At 34.5% G+C, this 21,953-nt stretch overlaps 1 protein-coding gene across 7 annotated transcripts in view; it reads left to right on the top strand.

The window, feature by feature from the left end:
• The window catches only part of LOC105317077 (mitogen-activated protein kinase kinase kinase kinase 4), a 68,507-nt gene that overhangs the window by 45,618 nt on the left and 936 nt on the right, over nt 1–21,953 (top strand). For all 7 annotated transcript variants that reach the window (XM_034471623.2, XM_034471620.2, XM_034471622.2 and 4 more), the window contains 11 exons: nt 15,952–16,045; nt 16,152–16,279; nt 17,788–18,031; nt 18,245–18,310; nt 18,637–18,782; nt 18,901–18,964; nt 19,153–19,253; nt 19,418–19,567; nt 21,186–21,264; nt 21,383–21,463; nt 21,669–21,808. In XM_034471623.2, coding sequence (XP_034327514.2) covers nt 15,952–16,045; nt 16,152–16,279; nt 17,788–18,031; nt 18,245–18,310; nt 18,637–18,782; nt 18,901–18,964; nt 19,153–19,253; nt 19,418–19,567; nt 21,186–21,264; nt 21,383–21,463; nt 21,669–21,808 — 1,293 coding nt within the window. The remainder of the gene's footprint in view (nt 1–15,951; nt 16,046–16,151; nt 16,280–17,787; nt 18,032–18,244; nt 18,311–18,636; nt 18,783–18,900; nt 18,965–19,152; nt 19,254–19,417; nt 19,568–21,185; nt 21,265–21,382; nt 21,464–21,668; nt 21,809–21,953) is intronic.

The following is a 21,953-nucleotide window of genomic DNA, read 5'->3' as shown; positions in this document are numbered from 1 at the left end:
AACAACTTTTGAACCAGTTTTGTTTGTATTTAGTAAGGGCAGATAACTTTTTCTCACCCTGGTGCAGGGACACCTGCAGTTCCTGTCAAGATGGGAAGATGTGTCATACACCTCCCCTCTAATCTCCAGCCTAACCCCCATTTGCCTGGAGATTTTATCAATTAATATAAAGTCAATACTAGGAAGGGAAAATCCTGGAGCTCAAGTCAACACTTGGGTGGGGGTCTCTGTGTAGCTTCACCTATGTTTCCTTGCCCAGCTGGACACAGGATTAGAGGGGATCACAGGAATATAGCAATATTACAGGAATAAAGCACAATTTCATAATACTGTCAACTCAAGGAGAATTAATAATCCATGCAGTCATAAATTTTAGTGTCAGCACCCATGCAGTCTTAATATTCCACAGTTTTTTTTTCTTGGTGTTGGCAACTATACAGCCCTGATGTTTCACATCAACATCTGTGCAGTCCTTGTGGTAAAGCCATCTCCCCCACTTCCCTCCATATTCATCAATCTGTTAAATTCATACCAATAACATTTTCATTGAAAAAGTATCAGCATTGTTAATCTATATTCTATAGCTCAAATACAGGCAAGAAATACTAAACAATTGTGCCTACAAGAAAAAAGGTTTATGTAAAGAGGAAGTCAATTCAAGACTCTTCATCCACTGTTTACTCTATGGAGGAGTAATCTACGTAATTTGTATGTCACAGCAGTAAGGAATACTACTACCTTCATTTGGGATATCGTGCAGTATCGTCGTAACATATGACACACCTGGATGTACTTTTCTTTTTAAGAGTCACTTCTTTCTAGTTTTATACCTTTATGATGTAATTGAAGTCTTTTACGTTAAAAATAATCAGATTTCAAAAACAATATCAGTTTGTTGCGGATAGTTAATGTTGGTTGTCCATGATGTGTTTTAGTCATGGCAACTTAAAGTGATTCATGGATAGTGTTTATTACCACTCTGTATATATACTCTGTGATCTTTTTAAGTCAATGTGTAATGAGACCCAAAACTCTCACCACATAGTGCCGGGAGTCACTAGATAAGCATGCACATTTTCTGTGGACAGAAATTAATAGATTATAGGCAGCAATAGATTTAAAAGCTGTGACCTCCTTGTTTTGAATTTTGAATCTTTTGTCATCAGAGGTCGATTTACACCTGTTCTGCACCTGATGACAGTAAGGTCAATAATTTTGCAATGGGTTTCTACAGACAAAGGATGGCATTGTTGAGCTTAACACTTGGTCTTGTGTGAAATCAGAAATTTTGAAGTTTATGTGGAAGGGGATGGCTTTGCTGGTCATCCAGCTATATACCATCGTGAAATCCATCTACAAATAAGAAATCTGAATAATTCAGATTTTCTTTTGTAATTTTTATACATAAAAGATGCAGTATATATACACTTGATATCAATCAAACTGATCAACCAGCAATTGATAGGTAACATTAGTAATATTTTAAAGAAGGAGGATAATGTTTCTGAATGATAGTGATATTAACTGTTATCGTTGAAATGAGAGAATATTTCTAAAGTATGGGACATGTAGTTTCAGCTGACAGCATAAGCTGAGGAATTTGTTCTCAGGAACAACATGAATAATTGACTGTTACTATACCCTGTCAGATAATTTTAATGTCTTCGGATATGGATTTTCTTTTTGGGGGGCCTGGCTGCCCTCTTGAGTAGGAAATTGGAGCAGTCTTTCCAAGTGTAGGGACCTTTATCATCAATCACAAGATGTGGAATCTCTCAAGGAAATTTTTTTTATTTCAAAGATGGTTTGTTAAGAAAACTTGTCAATAGCTGAGAAATGGTCCCTCTGGTCAATAAATAATACAGCTTATTCCTTCTTCAAGCTGTTTTCTGTTTCATGCCAAGATGTGAACTTTAAAAAATCAAAAGGGTCCTAAGAAAAGCGCTTCATGTCAAGATAATTGGCTATATTTTCTGACAATTTTTTCCATTTCTGAGGCCTCTCTTTTTTGTTGTTTTCCTTTTTTTTTTTTTTCGGAGGGGGGGGGGGTTAGCATGTATATTCTACACAAGATAACTTTTAATACTGGTTTAATACTGGATAGTTGAATGAAAATCGTTTAAATCAATTTAAGCACTTTACATTCAATTTTTAAAATGATTTTTTTTTCTTTTCAAAAATCAGGAGAAAATTTATTTATAGATGCAGGATTTTGCAAATAAGTATCATTACCAGAGAAAATTTATGCCTTCTATAGCTTATTTAAAGTCCATGTGTCTCAATTGGTTGTCAAAATGTAGATGTGAGAACTCAGAGATGTAACAAATATAAAATAAACAGGACTCTGGTTAGGTTTTTAAGCTTACAGAAAAAATATGTCCCTAACTTAAAATCACAATGTTAAAAAAAGCACTGCTAAAGCTTTAAAATTGGAAGCAGATTTATAACATTTCAGGGCCACAAGAATTTGAATTATGTTACTTGATATTTGTTGATTTAACTCTGTGTAAATTGTTTTTAGAGTATTGTTTTATATCATGGTTTATTTTGATACTGCTAGAATTTTTCATCCCCATGCCTTAATTCTGGAGGATTCTGCCTGGTCTGTTGTATAGAGACTCTTTATCATTATATAAACATTACCATTTATCAAGAATAAGTGCTTGCATTGATCTCAAAAATACAAGAAAATACTTCTTGGTTAGCAGCCGTAGAAGTTGTTGCAGTTGCTGCTGTTTTGTTGTAGAATGAGATCAAAGAGTTGAGGCCTGTGGGTAATGAGGGGAGGGGAAAGCACAAGTCTAAATGGAGCTCCGTTTTCATTGAGTGAATCTCTATTGAGTCGTCTCTTGCCTCATTTAGTTCCTCCTCACTGCATCACTAAATGCCAGCTGAAATTGATCATAATTCATTCCACAACAGTTTTAACTGTGGGACTTAATAATATAAATCTGCATGCTAAAATCTTCAATTGAGTTCATACACACTTTAAACAAGATGCAGCTACCATTTTTGCTTCTGATGTAGGGGAAATGTTTTATCAATTTTTTTTCTTGCAGCCAATTTGAATTATTCAGTGAATATTGGCCATGTAAAGTATGTTTCATTCATGGTCACAAAGCAAATTGTAGCAAAGTTGTAAGAATTGATGGATAGAACTTGATTAAAAATGACAATTTGAAAATACAATTCTTGATTGGAATTGAAAAAATGAACCTAGCATAATGAGCATATTAAATTATTACATTCTCTGTTCACTGAATTCACAGTACTTATATATCATTTGATAAAATGTTTTTGAATAAGCTTTCTTGTTATGTCACAAATGAGATAATTTTTATCCTTTTGCTTGATAACTGCAAAATTACAATGTTGATTAAGTTCAATTTATCAAGAAAAGATTGACAACATACTGAATATATGTTCAGGAATATTGCTCTCAATGTTTTTCTTGAAAAAAAAATTCTAAAAATTATTTGGTACACCTAGTTATAGAGTAAAGTTGATACTTTCATTTTAGAGCTAGGCCATTAGTCCTTTATAAAAAGAATAAGAATGAAAAAAGAGTGTATATTAAGCATTGACTCTAAATTTATCATAAGTCTTCTTTAAATTTATCCATGACTAATTGATGTATGGTGTGAAGACTTAAAAAAAATGAGAATAAGTTCTTTATGGCATGTTGAGAAATTATAAACAGAGTGTCAGAGAACTTGCCCAGAATCTTTGTTATGTCGGGATGCTTGCAGGAAATGTGAAAATTCATCATACACCAATAAAAGCGGCATCCACTAATATACAACAGGCATTTGTTTATTATAGTTAGATTACAATGCCTGTCCTCAGCATCTGGTGCAGCCTTTTTTTTCTGCTCCACTGAATTTTACTGATAATCAAATGGAGGCAGATTTACATTAAAGTTGTCTCTATCCTAACCAGAAAAATCTTTCTTCTTTTTTTATTGGGGGGGGGGGGGGCATTAATGCAGTCCACTGTGTTGCTTCATGGGTCTTTGTGCACAAGCATAGAAGGATAGTCTGTTTAAAACAATTTCCAACTTACTCCACTAATTAGGAAATTATAAAAATCTATCTTCATTTAGTATTCCCATTGAGAATTACGTTGTTGCAGCAAATTAATCTGTGTGAGAGCTGCTGGTCATAGCATGGATTCAGTAAAAATTCTAGAGATTTACATGTGTATGTTGCACAAAGGGGGAGATTGCATGAGCAATAGAGATATAAAGTTTGAATTTCATTGTTGGGGTCCCTCTGGATTTCTGGTGACCTTGGTGACAGGTGGGACCAGATTGCCCCAGATTTTTCTGTGTTGTCATCAGCTCTAATTTGGTCTGTAGTAAACTTTCTTAGCCGCCGGTTAATGCAGCCGACATAAGACATCTTGTACATCTTGCTTCATCATTTTTTTTTTTTGTGTGTGTTCTTATTATTTTTGCTTTTGAAACTCAGAAAAAGGGCTTTTTCTTAATCTGAACGCTTTATCCTAGTCAAAAGACAAATATAAACAAGATTTTGAGCAGTACATTAGTAATTGTGACATCGATCTGTTATTTCATGTTATATTGAATGTTTGCTTATCACTTTAGAACTATTACAAGATTGCTGAAAAACTAGGAGACAGGATAATGAAATGAATATGTGAAGGGTACAAAGGTGCTATTATACCCTCAGCAATCCACAGCCCAGTAGGCCTTGGCTAAGTGATGAGGGTGGGTCCATCTAGGGTCAGGTCTCAACGATTTGTCAAGGAAAATCTGATTAATCTCAGCTAAAGTATCCTGGTTTCGATCCCGTTGGTGTGCTTGGCTTTATCCTTCCACTTACCCATGAATTTCAAATACACGAGCATCAAAGGAATATTCAAAGAGAGACAATAATGCAATTTGATTGATCTGTAAGGAGAGTGTACATGAGGAAATTTATGTAAATTTTTTTACTTGAAATATTGTCTAATTATTTATTTCTTTTTTTAAATCTTCAACAGTTTTATGAATTATGAACTTACTTTTAAAAAAAATGTAAATGCCTCTTTTAATGTGTATAATATGAGGAAAAGGTAACAAAAATAAGTATAAATTTACTTCTGCTGATTCTTAGAGATTTAAGCTAAGGTGGCTAATCTGAACTGTTTCTAAATTGGAATGTATTTTGTTTGTTCATCAAACCTCAGTTAACACTGAAAATAGATACCTTTAGAGTTTACACAGAATTATAGGATAATTAGAGCATCTGACCTCCTGAACTTGAGCCACCTGTTTGTGTTGGCATGGTAACCAGGTGTTACCATAGACTGTTGTCTTGATCACTTCAAGGTGTCGCAAAGTAAATTTGTACAGTTGTCAGTTAAGTTAGTGTTCTGTGATTGATGAAAGGACATTGTATTTGTATTCATATTAGGACTGGTACACACGATAAGGCCTGCCTTACAAGTCTAAAACTTACGTTTTGCGGACCTTACATCTGTAGTGTCCACACGCTATGGCAAACCTTATATGATTCAAAACATCATTTCCATAATTCCCACGTGTTTTGGGGTTTTTTTTCCTAAACATTACAAAACTGGAGGAAGATATCATAACTGTAGCAGTATTTATTTTATTGGCTACGGCAGTTAAACTAATAAAAAAGAGGAAAAGGGTACACAGACAGATATGGACAAGTCTTTGGGTTCAAAGAAGAGCTGTGCACGGTGCACACAATTCGCTGCTGCATGAATTGTGCCTAGAAGACCCTAGCACTTTAAAAAAATTTGTTCGGATAGATCAGCAGTGCTTTGCAAAGTTATGAAGTCTTTTAACTGCTCACATAGCATGTGGTCACTCAAATCTACCCACATGTACGGTTTGATATAGATTGATTGACATTAGGGTAAATGATTTTCATTGGCTATGATACAAAGGTCAGCTAAGTCTTGTATTAGGAAATAGAGCAGTGCTCTATTCGTAAGTTTGACTTGTAAGGCTTGCCAAAACGTATATTAAGGTGGTACACACGGCAAGGCAAGAACTTAAGTTTAAAGACTTGTAAGGCAAGCCTTATCGTGTGTACCGGCCCTTAAATGTGCTAGGAATGGACACTGCATGACAAGGCAGTAATGATGACTGTATATAAATATCCCAATTATGACTTAGAGGGAACATCAAAGAAACTAGCTTCTATGATAAATTTTTGATTCATCTTTCACTTTTAATTGTTTGATGTGAGTATTGTATATTTATTGGTATGTCCAAAATTTCAGATAAATCAAAGAATTTAAATCTTTGTTAAATGGTGGCATTGTTAATAGAAAGTTCAAAAGCAAAAAGACCATAAGTAACTATAAACCACCCAAGAAAGAACTAGGAGTTTATGAAAAGTATGAGATAAATCAGATGAAAGAATTCAACAGGGCTAAGGAATCTGGACAACTCTGAATAAAGCTCCAAAGTACAACAGGAACCTGCTTAATTATTAAGCAGACAGAATGGCAGGATGATTCCAAACTGCTATTAGAATTAACGTAATGATGACTGTTTTTAGGGGCATTACCTGTCATGATATGAAGACCCTTGGATTAGAAAATAGAGTGAATGGGTACATCATTTATAGGCACATTGTCTCAGCTGCTGCAGGTAGACAAGATTTGGACACTTGTGACTTAAAGAAGGGAAATGATTGGCTACTGTTGTCCAGTGAAGCAAACACCTGATGCTAGGAGCCACTAACCATTGAGATAATAAGCTGTGTGGCATTCACTCACCCCTGCATCATCCCAGGTCTCTAATACAGAGAGGCAGAGAGGGGGGTCTGTTTATTATAATTATCTCCAGAGCCTGAACAGAGGGCCTTTGTGGCAATTAATTTCTCACCTGTTATTTGAATTGTACACCTGCAAGGTGAACTTGCATTCTGCTACTCTTTGTGAGAACCTCCTTTTGGAGGGAAACTGATAACTATCTTGTTTTCAACTTTTAATTTTCAAGTAAACATTCATGAAAGAGACAAAGCAGATTGTGTAAGTGGATAGGCACTGTGAGAAAGGTTGTTCCTTTTTTTCTAAGATCAATAACTTGTCGTTTCTTAATCTTCAACTCTGGTTGGTGGTCCCCGTGACATTGGAAGCCTTCCCCAAGGTCAAATCTGTATCCATTAACTTGATATCACCTCCTAGTTTATAGGATGTAAGTGATCAGATAGAAGAGAAATGACCAATCTTCCCAGAGAAAGCAGAGTCCTTGAGTATTGATCTGTGGGGACATTGACCACAGCATTAAAACTCTGCCAGAGATTGGTTCTTGTCAGTAGATTAAACTCTCTGCTTTTAATTATGTGGCTGTGTATCCTTCAGTCAGTGTGTCAATGGATCTGCTGATTCATAATGGGAGATTAAACTTTACTCGGGTAAAAAGTAACATCAACTAGTGTGTGATCCAACAGATGTGTATATTACCGGTTTGATATTAAATGACATTGTTCAATAGATAAAAGAGAGTCTGTCCAGGCAATTGATTGTCCGGATCAGAATTATAAAGTAGGTAAATCATCAATAACTGTAAGGACTACAGTGGGAGAGATAACTAGAGAAAGCAGCTGTCTCACGAGGGATGTCAGTGCTGAGGAATTCCCTCATGCTGCATGAAAGAGCCTGCAGTCAATGGATTGTCAGGGAAGTGAAATATAAAAAAAGTTCTGTGTGGAAATTGTATGGGAATTTGTAGTACGCGACTGCCAGCCACGCGCACATTAATGTTACACATGAGTAGCTAAACACCCAAATTTTCTTTTACCAGCTCACTGGAGTTTTGTGTTGATTGAATTTTGTGTGAAGTGGTACCTTGTGACTTTAAAGGCTTGCTCGGAAGCTTGCAAGAGGTACTGCTTGTCAGTGAGTTTGTTTTCTATTTGTTGTTTGATTTTACTGAATCAAATCAAGGACTTGGCTGTGTCCAAAAAATATTTTTATTTGGCTTTTTCCCACTGAAGTTGATTTTTCCTGCTGAAAATGAATGGATTTCAATAAATTCAAGGATATATTTTCAAGAGGAAAATCTTGGAGAAATTCAGTTTTGTGAACTTGTATTGCGTAGCCACTCTGGAAACAACCGAGAGTCAGGTGATTGTAAACAAAAAATTATAGAAAACCAATTTAGTTGGTTTAATAACACTACATGGGGAAATGTGACCAATCCAGTGTAATAAAGTCCCCATTCATTACAGCGGTCTAGTGCTGACAGTATATTGATAAAGGTGGGAGAATTGCAATGAGAGTACATTCCTGAGAACAGCTCTGTATTATTACTGTAGCATATTGACTGGTCTCCTCTCTGTTCCGGCCCAGTACTCTATTAATTACACAATAATCAATCAGACTTGGTATTTTTGATTGAGTCCTTGGGAAGCAAGAAAACATTCTCTTCCAACATGGTTATGATGGCTGATGAAGAGGATGAGGATTTTCAGTTTTATCGGATCGTGGATAAATATTACTACATTTTGGTTGAGGTATGTCATGATTTATTTGTTATGGTTTTCACAAATTGATACATTTTAATGGAGGACAGCTTTTAAGCTGAATTTTTCAAAAAATGGAGGATGAAAAAGTTTTCCCAGCTAACAAATACTGACATCCAAACTCAGTGTAATGGGCATATAAATGGTACCAGTCTTAACTCTACCCACCTCCAAGCTTAAGCTCTATAGCTTTTATTGATTACTTTTTCATGGTTTTTGTAAAATATGCAGTCACTTATTCATATTGATGTCGTGCTCTAAAATGCTTTTTAGAAAGTAGTTTTTATTTTATGACAATTCAATGACAGGATATGGATTTCCTGTTTGTTTGAAGACTTTGATAATTTTGACTATTCCAAGCATCTCATAATGGTCTATTAACTATAAAGATCTCATTAGTGGGTATAGAAGTTCTCTGTCAATATCTCTAATCTCTAGAAGCATGTCAGATCCCCCTCAATGCCAGTGAGGTGATGGATTTCCCCATCCTCCAGCTCCAATCAGACGGTCCTAATGACCACAAGATTGACCAGAGTCTGATGTTAAATGGAGGCTGTTGTTTTCTCATTGATGAGATCCCTCTTGTTTTCTTATTCTGTAGCTGACTGCAGGCTGACTCCTTAATGAGATGACCAGGCTGAATGCCCATTGACAGACGTCTCAATGCCTGCCTCCTCCCCCTCCTCCACCCTTCATTTCATCTGTCATCAACCAATTCTTTTTTATTGCATGTGAAATAGATTTATGATGGGATGCTGTTCTCTAGACTTAATTAGAACTGCACATGTCAGACTTTTGACAAAGGAATTGCAGGTACTAGCATTATAAGAATTGCCAGGTTTATTTTTGCAGGCAATTTACATAGAGAAAAACACAAAAATAGTTCAATGTATTTTCAAAAGCATGAGCAACATTGAAAGAAACAAGGAATAGAAGGGCCCTTTCAGTTGATATTTTTTTCAAGTCTGTTCTGCATGTTTTGCACTGCGCATGTTAAGAGATGGAAGTCTGATTTTATATCCAGGTGTAATTCTGGTAGATAATGAGAAGGGGAGGATAACAGAATTGTTTCCTACAGGTGTAGAAGTCATTTAGGTCTATGCATTGTGGTCTAGAGTGGGGGCACCACACAGGTATTGATGCTCATTAGCTGTGGGATAATCCTGTGTGTGATGGATTTTCACATCTGATTCTCTCAATGAGCCTAAATCTTCAGCTGAGTAACTTGATAAGGTTAAAGGTGTTCAGTCATCTCATTTCCATATTATTGCTTATTGTGCAGAAGAGAAGATATTTCAAAATTGGCTATGTAGTGATAGTGGTATCAAAATAGGTGTAAATTTCTGTAATATTACCTGTTTAGTACATATTTCATGAACAGTGTATTAATTTAAACACCCTACATATTGGACTTTCAGAACTTAGGTAGCATGACATGCAAGTTTTCAGGCCTCCAATAGAAGAACTGTAAACAAATATAGATACACATTCACACAAGGTTTTTCGAGTTCCTGCCCACTTAAGAATCGTACAAAGCTCTTAAGGTGACACAGGAAATAGTTTAAAGAGATTTGTGTTGCCCATAAAGATCATAAACAACCAACACCATATGATTATCAATTTTAAATTGCAGACATTCCGGGTTGTTGAAAGCAGATTTTATGATGGTGTAACTTTATACTCTTTTGATACTTATAAAGACTTTTTTGCCTGTAAATGCCTGTGTGTTTGGGATGTACCTGACCCAATTAAATGTGTTATAGGGAGGTGTGCAGGGCTAACATAGAGTACTTTAAGTACTTTAGAGTTCAGAGGAATAAAAAGATGATATATTTTAAGATCAGTCTTTGTCAAATAATAAGCTTTTAACGTGCAGCACTCTAAATAGTTGACATCTTTGATACAAAAGGCATTTAAATGGCCCTTCGATTTCAGATATTTCTTGAGATTTCCTCACGCCAGACTCACTGCTCTTATTGTACAACTTCGATTTATTTGTATTTTTATTTTACCTCATACAGCTGCACTAGAACAAAAATAGCCTACCCCTATTACCAAAGTAATTCATTCATTTACAGGTAATAATTTGTTTCCTGAAACTGTCGCTCTATGGGAAAATATGATTTTAACAGGCAGTAGAGCTTCAGGTCTGTACATACAGCACACTGCTGCTAGTCCAAATTTCTAAACACATTCTGTGGAATGAATTGTAAACCAAAATTCTGTTGTCATTTTACAACTGAACTTATCTCTGTACTTCCCTCAGACTTTTTAAAAAAGCATTTTCAAAATAAAACTTATAAGTTATAGGGGTAAGTGTAAAACTAGATCAAGTTTTTGTGTGTCACAAAATTTCATGCTTTTGCATGTTAAAGGCTGTAGCTCTATTGGTCTGTCAGTCTGAATTAGCTATTGAGCTACTGTGAGTTCTGCAGCTACTCTCTGTCATATTTTTAATGACTGTAATTCTTTCCAGGAGCTTGAACATTTTGGATGACAGGCACTTTAACATTTTGGGTATTTATGACTGCTATCTTTGTTATACCTTAGTTACCTTGGAATTACCTCAACAGGTGGAATCTGGCATTAAAAATTAATCAGTTATTTGATGCTTCAAGAATTGATGCCAACTTTTTTAGCTACTGAGTGGAAATGCTGCTTTTCTTTCAGAGGCCAACAGATCTTGGTCTATAGGTTATATATATATCCCAATCTCTTCTAACAAGCCAAGGGAACAACCAACATCTAAATAACGGCTTAATTTCATTCATTCATTTAGATTATTTCTACTCAGGCAGGTAGGCAGTCAGATAAAGCATGTGTGCATTGACAAGCTCCCACATTAATAGAATCGCTAATTTGTTAATTATTTGTTATTTTTGTAAATTTTGTAAAATATATATCAGAAGATTCAGAATTTGCTAAAAAAAAAAAAAAAAATCCCAATGGCAGGGACTCACTGGTACCATTAATTCATAAAACACAAACTTGGGTTCAGTTAAAACGGGGGTTAACCATGAGCCTACCTTGTTCAGGTGGTGCTGATTAAAGTGGGCACCATAAATGAGGACCATTATACACATTCCTGCATGGATGGGTCATTTACTTGGAGGAAATGGCTCTGGTGATTAACAGTGATCAGCTGTCTCCAATAAAACAGAAACAAACCAGTGATGGAAAGGTGGGATGTTCAGACAGGTCCTGTGGAGATCTTTTGTTATGAATGCAGAATTTAGAGAGTGTTCAGAATAGTGATTTAGGTCTATAGTTTTACCTTTCAGCGAAAATGATTGAAAGTGGTGAAGAAAGTTTGACTTGTACAATTTAAGTATGAAAACTAAAATAAGTAAATCGAAGGATTTTTTTTTTTGAAATACTTGTAAATAAATAAATCTCTTTGTAAAATATGACATCCTATTTAAATATCTATTTCAGGAATGACGACAGCTAGATTAATATTGTAGATCTTTTGCTAAATATGTAAATGACAGCCATAGAATTTAAGGCTACACAACTGCTTCATAAATTATAAAATACACACTAGAATAGAGACTTGGATCAGTTGACGAATGAAATGGAGTATAAGAATCGCAGCAAGCCTACAGTGTGCTTTCTGATAGAGGACAATGTTTTTGCCATATTGATTTCTGTTGTACGCTATTATTCATCTGTAAAAAGTGTTGACATATGGATACAGATCTGCTTACACATTCTGCTGAAGTCACTGTCAGTGGACAGGGTGATTACATTGATACAGAGGCTTCTGTAGTAGAATCAGAAACACTGCATTGTGAAATTAATTTTATTTCAATACTTAATACTGGAGACCCTTCGATTAAAAAATAAGCACAAAATTGAACAGGAATTTTAAAGCTGCAACATTCTAACCCACCCCATTCTCAAACCAATGTTGTTTACTTTGGTGACCTAGCCTACATACTGTTACTTTGTGCACAGGTAGTCAGTAATGCTAGATCTTTTATTGTCTTCTTGAAAATGGTTTAACTCAGGTGCCATATTGCTTGTGCTTCTTGAATATGCACTACAGAAATATAGATATTGGCACACCTATCAATTCAAGGGAGGTGGGGAGCTTGATAAAGACGTGATGCACCTGTAAATACAAACTCAGCATGTGGAAAAGCACACAATGTTGGCTTGTTGTTTTAATATATCATTATTTCAGCAGACATTAGAGCTTTAAGAAAAAAAATATTACCATCAAAATTTATTTAATTAGGACACAGATGATTGTCCTGTTTGAAAAATATTGGATTTTTTGGCTGTGGATGTGCCATTTTGAAGCAATTATTTTTCTAGAATGCCTTGCAAGTGGATTAGATTAAATAGTGTTAGCATTACTGTTATGTTCCTGATTTCACTGCTGGCTTTGGTTTATAAGGCAGAAGGGTATTTGAACTTTGAAGTAGCCTCCATCAAAAGAGATTACTGCTTCCGGTAAATGACTGAGTGTAGAATTTAGTCAAATTGAAAGGGATGACTCTGTAGTGTGATAATTACTTAAAGGTGATCTCACTTTCAATTAAAGTGTCTGAAGCTTGAAATGTCTGTCTTTTTCCTCTAATTTTTTCCAGTATTTATAATCCATTGCACATATATGCAGTTCAATACATGGCTTAATTATCAAAAAAAGAGAGCAACAACTTTTGTTCAAATTCTTAAAAACAGTCAAATATAATTTTCAATAATGGAGGCTAGTCTTCATCATTATGACTCACCAGGACTCTGATTTAATAGAGGCACTACTGGCCAAAAGTGTGCTTCTACCTTAACACTCTTTTTGTTCATTCCTTTGCAAACCAGATGAATTTCCAAGTATGCAAATTGTCAGCCGATAATTGTTTTATGGTTATGCCAATTAGAAAGCTTGGATAGTGAATAGAAAGTGATATATTTGATAATTTTGAAACATCCAAACCTACAGCAGAGGTTGATAAAACATGAATAGATTAATGGTGAACTGTCAGTGAGATCCTACTTATCTGTAAAATGGACACCTTATCTGTATCCCTTTGTCACAAAAGTCAATAGAAATCAATAAGATCTGGGCTAAACCCTTAACTTGTACATACTAAATCACCCACAAAACATGTCCAACAATTACCATATATAATAAGTAACTGATTTTTGGTATTTTTCCTTCTGTGAAACTGCAGTTTCTGATTGGAATAAATATGGTTCCTGTTTGGCCTGATGTTGTTCTGGTCGGAATGATAAAACATAATTAACTTGACTCTTTTAATGGAATTCTTAAACAAAGAATCCAATCTATGTAATTTATATGCATTTTGCCTTGAATCAATTTATCAATTGTTAACCTTTAATGAAGACATGATTTTGGTAACAGAGATCAAGAATTCTTTGAGGATCTGAAACCTAGAGCTAATTTTAGTAGTCCTTGGCACTAATTGGGCTCAATGTTGAAAAGTTTGGTTTTAAATGTTGGTCTAATTTCTAACAATACAGAGACATAATTAGAATGATAATTTTACTTGCGATTTTTTTTAATGAAGTCACCTCCTAGCAATATGCCTCCCCTTATGTAGCAAGGGACAGTTTTGGGTAAAATACATTCAATATTTTTGTACATTAAGAATTGCTGTATTTGAAGACTTGTAAGTTTTTATGAAATTCATGAAATGGTTCTTACTGATAATCATTAGTTAGAGGAATGTCTCCTGTGAAACTGGTATGGAATATGTAGGCTCCTAATGAGAATCAGAAGTAAAATACAAAACTTAGGGTATGACTTTTGGGTTGACTTTGCACAGTGAAATTGCAAGGGAAAATAACACATTAAATAGTAGCAGATCAGTGGCTTCTGGTCTGAAAAAATTTGGATGGATGACCTGGGAGCTACAGCACCTCCCATAGTAAAAAAAACCCCCAAAAACTGCAATTAACGACACACACAAAAAATGCGCTAGTTTTGGACTATCATGGACATTATTGGTCTATATAAGCCCCTGGACATTCAGATCATGCTCTCTTTTTAAAGCAACAGATATTAATTTTCAGTATTTATTGAAATAAGCACACAAAAAAGGGAAATAAAAATCGTTGTACATGTATTACAATCATTTTTTTTATAAATCAAAAGAGGAAGGTCAACTATTGAAACCATCAGGCTTCCTTATAGAATGCTCCTCATCCTGCACATCAGAGAAGCTGAAAAAAAAAAGATTTGATGACAACAAAAAACATGTTTAATTTAATTTACTTTTCATTCTATGAGCTCTACACCACTTAAGACAAAAAATTTTCCTTAAAAAAAACATACTTTGCCATATTTTAGGCCGCCCAAACTTTAATAATTTTATGTTTGATGTCACTTCAAAATACCAAACCTATATGAGGGAGGGCCATAAAATTAAAACAAACAAAATTTTCAAACAGATGATTTTTATCCATTTGCATTAATACAAATACAGTGAGTATTCATGCTACATGTAGACCACCTCTTTAATAGTCACTGATCTTTCCTGACAATCCCATTGAGTATCTGATATATTTGGTATATAGTCCATATTGTGCTCTAAGCATTTTGAATTTCTACAAATTGCAGTATTTTAGAAAAATAAAACAAATTAAAATAGGAGTTTGTTTTGTTTTTTTTGTATAACAATTTCTCCCTAACCTAATCTCTCGGGTTACATAAACATAACTGGATGTTTGTACCAGATTTAGTTAATATCCAGTTATTTGAGATAAGAATTTTGTGAAATAAAGTACAATTAAGATGGTGTTTCAGTCTAACTGTATGTGTCTCTCTGTCGGCATGTCTGACTTGTGAAAATTTGGTCTTTGATTGCTAGTGAGGGGTGGCAGCAAGTGTCTGGTCTTGGTTTTTAGCAGAACATGTGTTTCTTCTCATTACACCTGCAATATGCTAGGTAATTTGGTCATGTTTTTCACCTGTTTTACTTATATACTTCTTATCCATCATGCTATCTATCATAATCAAGTAATTTTGAGCTGATTTGAGGAAATATTATAAGGTTTAGTGGGTCACCTTAACATAATAGTAATTGAGTACCGATAATAAATAGTTTTCATTGATTTTTAAACATGTGCCTTGACTGACAATGAAAGTTCAAAAACAGAAATATATTTTAAGGTACATGGTATGGGATATCTGTCAATATTAATGTGGATTATAGAACATTATAATTGAAATACTTTCACCGGTTTAGAATTTTCAATTTTTACTATATTTAACTGAAAAATAGCTTTTAAAAAACACATGGAGAGGAAAAAATGTAAATTAAACTTCCAGCGGGATTCGAACTCATGACTTAAAGATTCCTAGCAAACCCTCTAACCCACTGCGCTACGCTGTTAATATTGGGAAAGAAACTAACAATATAATATAGCATGTCAATTTCATTCTCCATTTTATAATAATTGCTTTCTTGTTTAGAATAAATCGGAGAATGTCTTAAGTGAAAAGGCCCAAAGAGCTAAAGTGGGAAAAGCTAACTCCAATCCTATTGGCTCCGCTGGACATCCTAGTGGTGAGTATTGAATGATCAACTCTGTCTCTCTTACGAATGTTTCTTTCTTTGTCAATCTGTGTGTCTTTTTTTCCCGCTCTAATCATTTGTCTTGTTTATTTTCAAGGGTTGCCATCAGCTAGACACAGTGCCAGCAGTGGAGTCTTGCCTGATCTCCTTCCCCCACACACCCCACCTCAATCACGCTCAGCCCTCACCCCCCAAAGACCACAGGACAAGACCACTTCAGATGAAGTAAGAAATCTAATTTTGCTGATGTAAATCACTAGGCCTCAACTCCATCGATCCGAAGTCTCCCAACCCTCAGTGATCTCCTTTTTTCAGTGGTCTCAACCTCTTGTTTATGAAGACAGAATGCTAGACAGTATAAGCATATTTTTTGTTTTGAATGGATTGACATGATGCTAGCTTTCATTTTAGGAGGTTTTCTGTGTTAAGTGAAGAGTTAGAGCCACATAGAAATCTTAACTCTTAAAAATCAGAAGAGTGTCAGTGTTGAGTTTTTAAAAAACGCTTGTTTTAAACAAGAGAATAGAGGAAGAGTGTCATTGATACGATGTGTCTTTCTGTGGTACAGGAAGTCGTTCTGTGTTAGGGCTCCTATTCAAGAAGGTACGACAGGGGAACATGACAAATACTCACCTCCTACATTGACATAACACACTACATCAATTCATGATTGTAATTAGTAGCTAGTACTAGTGTCTCGCATCAAAAGTAGTTTACACCAAACCTTTTTAGAATTTCTTTACTTTTGAAAGATGAAGACACCTATAAAAATTTGACAGCATATCACTGTGTGTCTGATTTTTTAATTAATTTTTTTTTTAAAGACTTGACTGGGACTGGTGTACTTCATAAGTAATACTTTAGAGGTTAATGGTTCAAGTTTAATTCAATATTAATTTACAGTACATATTCGTTTGAAGAATTTATACTCTCGTCCAACTTTAATTATTAATTTATTACAGGTTTTATACTGACTTTGTTGTTAATGATGGTTTTTCCCAATATTTTTTTTAATCTAGCATTAAGACAAATTTATATGAAAGTCATCATTGAGGGCCTTTTCTGTCCGTTTTCAGGGTTGTTGTTTTCTTTCTAAAACTAAGAATGACTTCATTTTATTGTTGTTTTAATATCTCATGAGTTGTTTCTGTTCCCATTTCTGAGGTTTAGTGAATTATGGCTAATGAGTCCAGACAGCAGAGCTCACAAAATCATTGTCACGTTGTGAACTACAATACGATACTTATTATATGATATGATTTTAATATGATAAAGGATAGAAATCTTTATCTTTTGTTGATACATTTTCAACAGTGACTTTTGAACTTTGCAAGGACCCCCAAATACCCCCAAGACATCACTCTGTACTAACTTAAGCTGAGAAGATAATTTGCATTTTTTATTTATAAACAAGAGGGATTTGAATTTTAAGCCCTTTCAGTTATAAAGTTAGTAGTATATCGTAGTAATCAGGTGTAACGAGTTCGTGTTTATGACTTTAATGAAAACAATATCATTAAAGTAATTAGAGTTTATATTAGAAGAAAAATAGAAAGAGAAAGTGAAAATTGATACAGTTAAACTGTAACACATCCTTAATCTTTGATAATTTTAATATTTAGTTAAAAGCCTTTGATGGTTTCATAAATTCTCCATTATCTCTTTAATCACTGAGTTATTAATGAATAATGGTGTACTGCTTTTTTCATATTGGAAACATGTTGTATTTTTAGTATCGGCAGGCAGTTAGTAGCTCAGAGGGAGGAGTATTGAGACACCACCCCAAGTCTTTCTCTGCCTTTGGGTTTGGAGCCTCTGAGGGTTCCACACTCACATCACAGTCATCTAGGCGCGGTTCCCAGATCAACGTCAATGTAGCACCTTCCCAACCAATGTTGGAGGCTTTGAGCGACACTCCAGAAATCCGCAAATACAAAAAAAAGTTCTCTTCAGACATTTTATGTGCTGCATTATGGGGTATATACACAAATGACACAAATAGTAGTTGTGAAAGATTTTGATGTTTAGAAGATGAAGATGGAATTATTAAATTTAATGAAAATTTTGAAAGAAGACTTAAAGATTGTGCTCAATTTCACTCAAAATGTCAACATTATGAAATGGTGGTTCTAAGAAATGTATATTAATGAAAAAGAGTACCTAATAATGATATAATGCATTTTTTTCAAGGAGTCAATTTACTCATTGGAACAGAGAACGGCTTAATGCTTTTAGACAGAAGTGGACAAGGAAAAGGTTGGTCGCAAATAGACTTGATCCAAGTTTAGTAAATTAGATGCATTTCTGAAAAAATTATAAATTTTGTCATTGTCAGAACTTCACATGTTTATTAAATACAGTTCATTTTTGTATTACAATGAACAGGTGGATATGCAAGTTGTCTGAGTTATGAAGTTTAACATAATTTTGATAATCAGTTCATGCTAAAATTTATTCAGAGGACAAAATAAAGTCTTAAAAACCAGATTACAGAAGCAGCAAACGATTTACAAATTGTAATGAATGATTTTACATTGTTTTAACTTTGCATGTTTATGTAACCTTGACAATTTTTGCTGTAGTTTACACATTGATCTCACGCCGGAGATTTCAACAGATGGAGGTTCTAGAGGGACAGAACATCTTGGTCACAATCTCCGGCAAGAAAAACAAAATCCGAGTCTACTATTTGTCATGGCTGAACAACAAAATCTTTAAGAAGGACCAGGTGAGGGATTTCTCTATTCCAGCACAACACAAGCTCCTCTTAATAAGGGTTTGGAGGTTTACCTTTCAATGTCTCCATTCAACTGTAATATTTTGCAGTACTTGTTCTTTTTTTCCAGAATGATAGAAGAAATGGCTGGGTAAATGTGGGAGAGCTGGAGGGCTGTGTTCACTTCAAAATAGGTAATTGAAATCATATTCATTCTGGAAGAAAGATGTGGGCTAAATGCAAGAAAAGAATTCAATTTTTTTTTTCAATTTTGTAAATTTTATATTTCTACCTCATTAGACCAAAATGTTAAAAAAAAATTAATAGTTTCAAATGATGAAAACCAGAATGTGTCCTTGATTAAAACACTCTGATATTTCAGTGAAATATGAAAAGATAAAGTTCCTTGTCATAGCCCTACAGGAGAGCATAGAGATATATGCATGGGCCCCGAAACCCTACCATAAGTTTATGGCCTTCAAGGTAGGTCACCATTTTAAAAATTTCTATCGCATATCCAGCAGCTCAAAAGATTTTATCTTTTTTCCTCTTGGACAATTTGAGGAATCTTCAAATGCTTTGTATCCTGTCAAATATGTAATCAGTTTAGTTAGATTAAAATATAATTGTTTAACATTTTTCTTCAGTCTTTCACCGATCTAGTCCACAAACCACTGATAGTTGACCTAACAGTGGAAGAAGGTCAAAGGTTGAAGGTTCTGTATGGTTCCCGTCATGGTTTCCATGGTATTGATGTAGATGAAATGTTGGCCTATGACCTTTACATTCCTACCCATGTAAGTACAAAGGGTCATTATTTTGATAAATGAGTAATTGTACAAAAGGGTTTTTTATTTGTGTCATCCAATAATTAGAAGTTTATGGCAGTTGCAAATACATGTTAAGTGTGTACCTTGTACATCTAGAGTTGGTATACAGATTGGGATGTGGGATTGGATGTGTGAAAACCAGTTTATGAAGCCTTCTGTAGCAGAAATATTGCCAAGTAGTAAATTGGAATTGACACTTTCTTGTTACATGTTAACTACCGCGGTAATTAGAATTCCATGGAACTTTCGAATTTACACAGACATAATCTTTAAGATGTGAATATGTTTAAGAAATTACAATTCTTTTATTTTGAGTGAATTTTGTCACTTTTAAACTAAAAAGTTTGAATGTATGAGCATGCATTTCTGCAGGATATTTCGATTGATAACTTATTTAGGGAGGTATGCCCTTTTCGGCATAATGTCAACATACTTATTGTCCTATGAATCCCCTTCAAATGATTAAATTTCCCTAAATCAAATAAGCAGTAACAAGGCAGATTTTATTTTAAAAACAATGATGTCTAGCATCCTAATTTAATGTGAAATAAATGAGTAACTTTTTGAGTGGGAAGTGTTAGTACTGTGAATTAATGGAGTGTTAGGAAATCACGGTCTGCTTATCAGATAGCTTCCTGATCTCAGATTTCCTGTGTGTTCCATTTATCCTTGGGGTTTTTTCTCTCATTTCCAGAAAACCTATATTGAAATTAAATTTTGATCTCTCAACAGATTTCCTTCACTTTTAGAGATTCCTGGAAATCTAACATATCACATACCGGTAGTTATTATGCATATCAAATTTCACTCAAATTATGCAAAATACAGAATAGCAGTGTTTTATTTAGTTTTTGATTAGCTAATTTCACTAGAATATTACTCAAAGAGCTCTAATCATGGATTAGATAATGTAAAATTACAATGAATTAACATGCTGTTGTATCTAAATGTGAAATAGTTTCCAAGCTGTCTGTCTGTCGTAAATTGTCATTGCAGCATTCGATTTCTCTCGTTTTTAAACTTTGAACACCTCTGGTGTAATCAGAGTTGGTACGTAAAATTCAAAGTCTGATAGCTCTAATTTGTTGGCCATAAAGAAAATCTGCATTGCTGACAAATAAAGTTTTCTTCGGTATAATAAAATACCTATTTACCGGCTATTCGAATGATAGCAAGTGTACTGTTCCCGTCGACAGCAACTATTAATGTATAAAAGTTGCTGTGTTGGGGAACAAATAAAAGTCGTCCTCATAGCCAGTAAATATGTGTATGATTAAAGTAGTATATTTCAGCTTAATTGCAGACTTTAATGATATTGCGTTAAGTCATGATCTTTGCAGTTTGTGCATTACTCCTTGTATTTTTTAGCATTTTGCAATATGTAATTTTTATATATTAAAAAAAGCCACATAAATAAAAGAAGTGGAAATTAGAATTTGTACCCGTAGTTTCAGAAAAAGAACACTGATTTGATTTGAAAACATAAATTATTACACAGAGAGATTGATAGTGCTGAGTTGAAATTTACAGGTAGCTTTAGTGTTGTGTCAAAATGTTTACCAGTAACTCTTTGATCTTGTTTTAGACGCAAGGCACCATCTTGCCACATACCATTGTCATATTACCAGACACCAATGGAATGGAGCTCCTTTGCTGCTATGATAGTAAGTACATCTGTATGTTTACTTTTAATGAGTCTGATCGGTCACATTTCTGTCCCTTTCTTTTTCTGTCTGTCATGTTTTAGACTGTAAGTAATAAACTTTTGTCAATCTGTTGTAGATGAGGGAGTTTACGTAAACTCCAGTGGTCGTGTCACCAAGAATGTTGTTCTACAGTGGGGAGAAATGCCGACATCTGTGGGTATGTGTCACTTGAATTAAAGCTTGGAGTCTTTATTTGGAGAATATTATAGGTTTTTGGAATTATTTGTGTTGATCAATTTGTTCTAAAGTCCTTCTGGTGTAATATTGTTAGATATATACTTGTAGTATTTTAGTGATACAAACATATGTCACATTTGAATTTGCCATGTGATAAAGCTGTAAGATTTGGATGGTTTTTTCAGCATACATAAGCACTGGACAGATAATGGGCTGGGGAAACAAAGCTATTGAGATCCGTGCTGCAGAAACCGGGCACTTGGATGGAGTGTTCATGCACAAAAAAGCACAGAAACTCAAGTTCCTCTGCGAGAGAAATGACAAAGTAAGTGTTTGATCCATGAACAGTATATCTTCTTGAATGAGGATTCGCACAGAATTGGAACAAATCACAGGGTTCCATACAAACAGTTGCCTTGGTTGTCAAGACTGTGCTTTTGGGGAAATCCTTTTGTTTATACCCTTGAACC

The sequence above is a fragment of the Magallana gigas genome, chromosome 8 (assembly GCF_963853765.1).
Source record: "Magallana gigas chromosome 8, xbMagGiga1.1, whole genome shotgun sequence".
Classification (NCBI taxonomy): Eukaryota; Metazoa; Mollusca; class Bivalvia; order Ostreida; family Ostreidae; genus Magallana; species Magallana gigas.
This window is presented reverse-complemented; position numbering and strand designations above follow the sequence as displayed.